General features: G+C 48.2%; 1 protein-coding gene across 1 annotated transcript; it reads left to right on the top strand.

The window, feature by feature from the left end:
- Nucleotides 1-226: 226 nt before the first annotated feature.
- On the top strand, nucleotides 227-2,096 carry LOC148014133 (uncharacterized). Its single transcript, XM_087667192.1, has 2 exons — nucleotides 227-1,220; nucleotides 1,451-2,096. Exons 1-2 carry the CDS (start codon nucleotides 362-364, stop codon nucleotides 1,705-1,707), a joined length of 1,116 nt encoding a protein of 371 aa, XP_087523318.1. The 5' UTR covers nucleotides 227-361; the 3' UTR covers nucleotides 1,708-2,096.
- The last annotated feature ends 1,029 nt before the right edge of the window (nucleotides 2,097-3,125 follow it).

Genomic DNA, 3,125 nt, shown 5'->3' with positions numbered 1-3,125 from the left:
TCGGGATGTACTTGCGGCAGGGGCGTGCGTGCGTGGCAAGCTCTCAACAAGCAAACATTTTTTTTTCATTTTTTTCCCAGCTCAAGATATTTGTTTCTCTCCCACTGTACCTGTAATAGCTAACGTGGCTGCCTTGGGCTGCAGGCAGCAGAACTCCAAAAAGAGAAAACAAGAAAAAGAAAGAAAAAAAAGAAAAATCTGTAAGCTTCTCTTTTCTCTATAGACTCTCGAGTCTCTCGTCCTCCCCCCGCAAGACTCTCTCTTTCCTTTCCCTTCGGAAGAGACTCGAGAGGCTCTCCTCTCTGGCTCTCTGGCTCTGTCTCTGTCCCTCTCTCTCGCTCTGCATAAGGAAAGAGACATCATGCCGGGGGTCTTCTCGGGCTCCTCCATGCCTGCCGCCAAGTGCTCCTCCAAGCGGAAGGCCTCCATGCCCCGCCATGCCTCCCCCTCCGAGCCTGACCCCGCCGAGGACGACCCCTCTACTCACCACAAGCTCCGCCTCCTTAGCTTGCCCCCGCCCGCCTTCCCTCCCGCCCCCTGCAGACGAATTAGGGTTATCTGCACTGACCCGGATGCCACAGAGTCCTCCTCCAGCGACGACGACAGTGATAGTGACGCCGGCAGATCCCGAGAAGGCGGAGAGAGACGCAGAAGAGGAGCAGCACAGAGGAGCCGCGGCGGATTGTTTTGTGTGAAGCGCGTTGTGCGGGAGATCATGGTGCCCGCTGAGAGCCTCCATGCGTGGCCCGCCGGCGACCCCAGCCTGGGCGGTGTTATGCCACAGGACGGCCTGAGGAAGGGGGAATGTGGGGGCGGCAGGAGTGGCAGCAAGGGTGCAGCTCATAGGCGAAGGCTGGTGCCGCCTCGTGTACTGCGCACGCCGTCCTCGAGCTCTAGCAATGAAGTCTCACCTGGCAATGGAGGTTTATCTGAAGGCCCAAAGTTGGAGAGGATATGGAGCCCACCTCAGCTCTGGGATTCTTCCTGCTCCTCCTCCCCCTTCCTGTTGTCTGAGACGTGCTCTGGTGGTGCCGACGATGATGACCTGCTGCCATTTTGTGCACCGGTGGATTCTATGGAAGAGTGCCTATTGGGAGTCAGTTCACCCACCTCAGTTCTTTCCAAGGCAGAAGATTACAGGATAGGGGTGGCTTCTCCCTCTTCTGTACTAGAGAGTGCAGCCTTGGACTGTGGCTCTCCTTGTGTTAATATGCCCTCAGGTACCTCTCCTATTGTGGGTTTTTGTGAAGCTTTTCTCTTTCCTTTTTCTGCAAGAAATACTCTTGCAAGGCTTGTACTGAAAAGTTTAGTCAGTAGCGGTCCTGGTTGTTTCTTTGGGTTTAGATGGAGTGTGCTCCAGACATGCATACAGTAACAAGTGCTTGGGCTTTTTCTCATCCCTTTTCCTGTTTATCAGAGTCTTGGTGTCTTTGTTTTTGGTTTTGTGCAGACAAGCACTCACGCTACTCTCATCTAGATGACAGCAGCTTCCATGCAGCGGTGTCATCTATGCGCGATGAGTGCTGCACACACATCACAACTTGTACTGCTGCCGGTGGAGAAGAAGCTCTCTTTGTGAAGGAAGATACCACCCTTGTTGGGCTTCATTCGGTGCCATTCGAAGAGGATGCGCAACAATTTCTGAATTTTGATCTAGACTCAGAGGCCCTTTCCTGGATAAATATTCCTGAGGTGTGTGGTTCATAGTCATGGGGGTGTTGTCCTGGTAATAGTCCTTAGTTTCTGAAGAGATGGAGGTTTGCTGTTTTAAATTTCCCTTATAGATGTAGCTATTGAGGCCATATCTAGACTAGCTGCCTGGGTTTTCAGTGCCCAAAAATGAGCCTTCCTGGCAGCTGGTTTAATTTTTGTCTGGGAGAGTGTGTAGCTGGTAGTAGTATGGGTATAACGTGGCCTCTGCACTCATTAGACCTGATTCTTTATTACAGCTATAATTGGTATCTGTTTGTCAGTTCTGCCCCTGGAAGTACTGTCCCAAAAGACCTGTCTTCCTATGCAAGCAGCAGCAATTTTGGTTACCTGTGAGTTGCACAGCCACGGGGCTGACAAGGGTGAATATATAAATATTGCTCGAATTGCGTAACTTGAAGGAACATTACTTGTCGAGTCAAAACAAGCTTTCAACATGCAATCTATAACAATTTGATAAAATCTTGAGCTTGTGTACATCCCAGAGGTAAAATGAGCATATCTAATTCATTGAGAAATGAAAAGGAAATACAGGACAAGACTAATGATTGCATCAATGGATATTTCATGGACATGGCGTGGGTCAGAGCTCTCTTATGTCTCTACAGCTTTTGTGTCGTGTAAAACTACGTTTCAGGATGATCAATACCTATCGTTTGTTGCAGCGCTCATAAATAATAACACAAGCATCGTCTTCTGTAGGCATGCTCAAGCCTCAGCTTCACCATTGGTTCTTCAAATCGTATGTGGCTGATTTGGTAAGCATGCTGGCCATAAATTTGTTAGAAAAGCACTTCAACAGATGACCCATGCAAAATACAAACTTTGTAGCTTAAAGAAAACAGATTGGGTCAAATTCTTCTGATTGCAGTAAGGTGCATATGTGGATCCAATGTATGGCACTCTCTGGATAGTTAGCTATCCTTTTTCAGGCAAGCTTTGAGCATCAAGCTACATAGATGATAGGATGATGATGAGAGAATGATGCTTGGTTTTGGGGGGATTCTCTAGAAGGGCAAGAATGTAATGGTTGTGTACATGGATATAGCCTTTGTCTACTTTTGATAATAAGGACAAGAAGGCCAACTCCAGCATCTTTGGAATCTACACTCGGTGCATTGAGAGAATGGTGCTTGGCTTTGGAGGGATTCCCTAGAAGGGCCATAATGGAATGGTTGTGAACATGGATATAGACTTTTGTTACCCCCTGATAATAGGGTCATGAAGACCCAACCCCAGCATCGTGCATCATCAGAATCTACACTATGTGGCTTATCTATGACATCCTATAAGGCCATCACTTCGACAAATCTCATCACTCTCAACCGACTGGAACTTCCTTCCCTTCCAGCTGGTTGCAATGCTGAATGCATGTAGCCTTCCAAATCAACTAGCATTCCTGTTTCTCACATGTA

The sequence above is a fragment of the Lygodium microphyllum genome, chromosome 25, assembly GCF_053477565.2.
Source record: "Lygodium microphyllum isolate KBCC chromosome 25, Lygodium_microphyllum_v1.1.10, whole genome shotgun sequence".
Taxonomy (NCBI): domain Eukaryota; kingdom Viridiplantae; phylum Streptophyta; class Polypodiopsida; order Schizaeales; family Lygodiaceae; genus Lygodium; species Lygodium microphyllum.
The sequence above is the reverse complement of the archived record's forward strand: the minus strand, read 5'-3'. Positions and strand labels throughout refer to the sequence as shown.

Bases quoted from the DNA above. Each gene is read 5' to 3' on its own strand.
- LOC148014133 (XM_087667192.1), top strand. From the start codon at position 362: ATGCCGGGGGTCTTCTCGGGCTCCTCCATGCCTGCCGCCAAGTGCTCC. The intron at 1,221-1,450 runs GTACCTCTCCTA...GGTTTTGTGCAG, and splicing joins TTGTGTTAATATGCCCTCAG to ACAAGCACTCACGCTACTCT.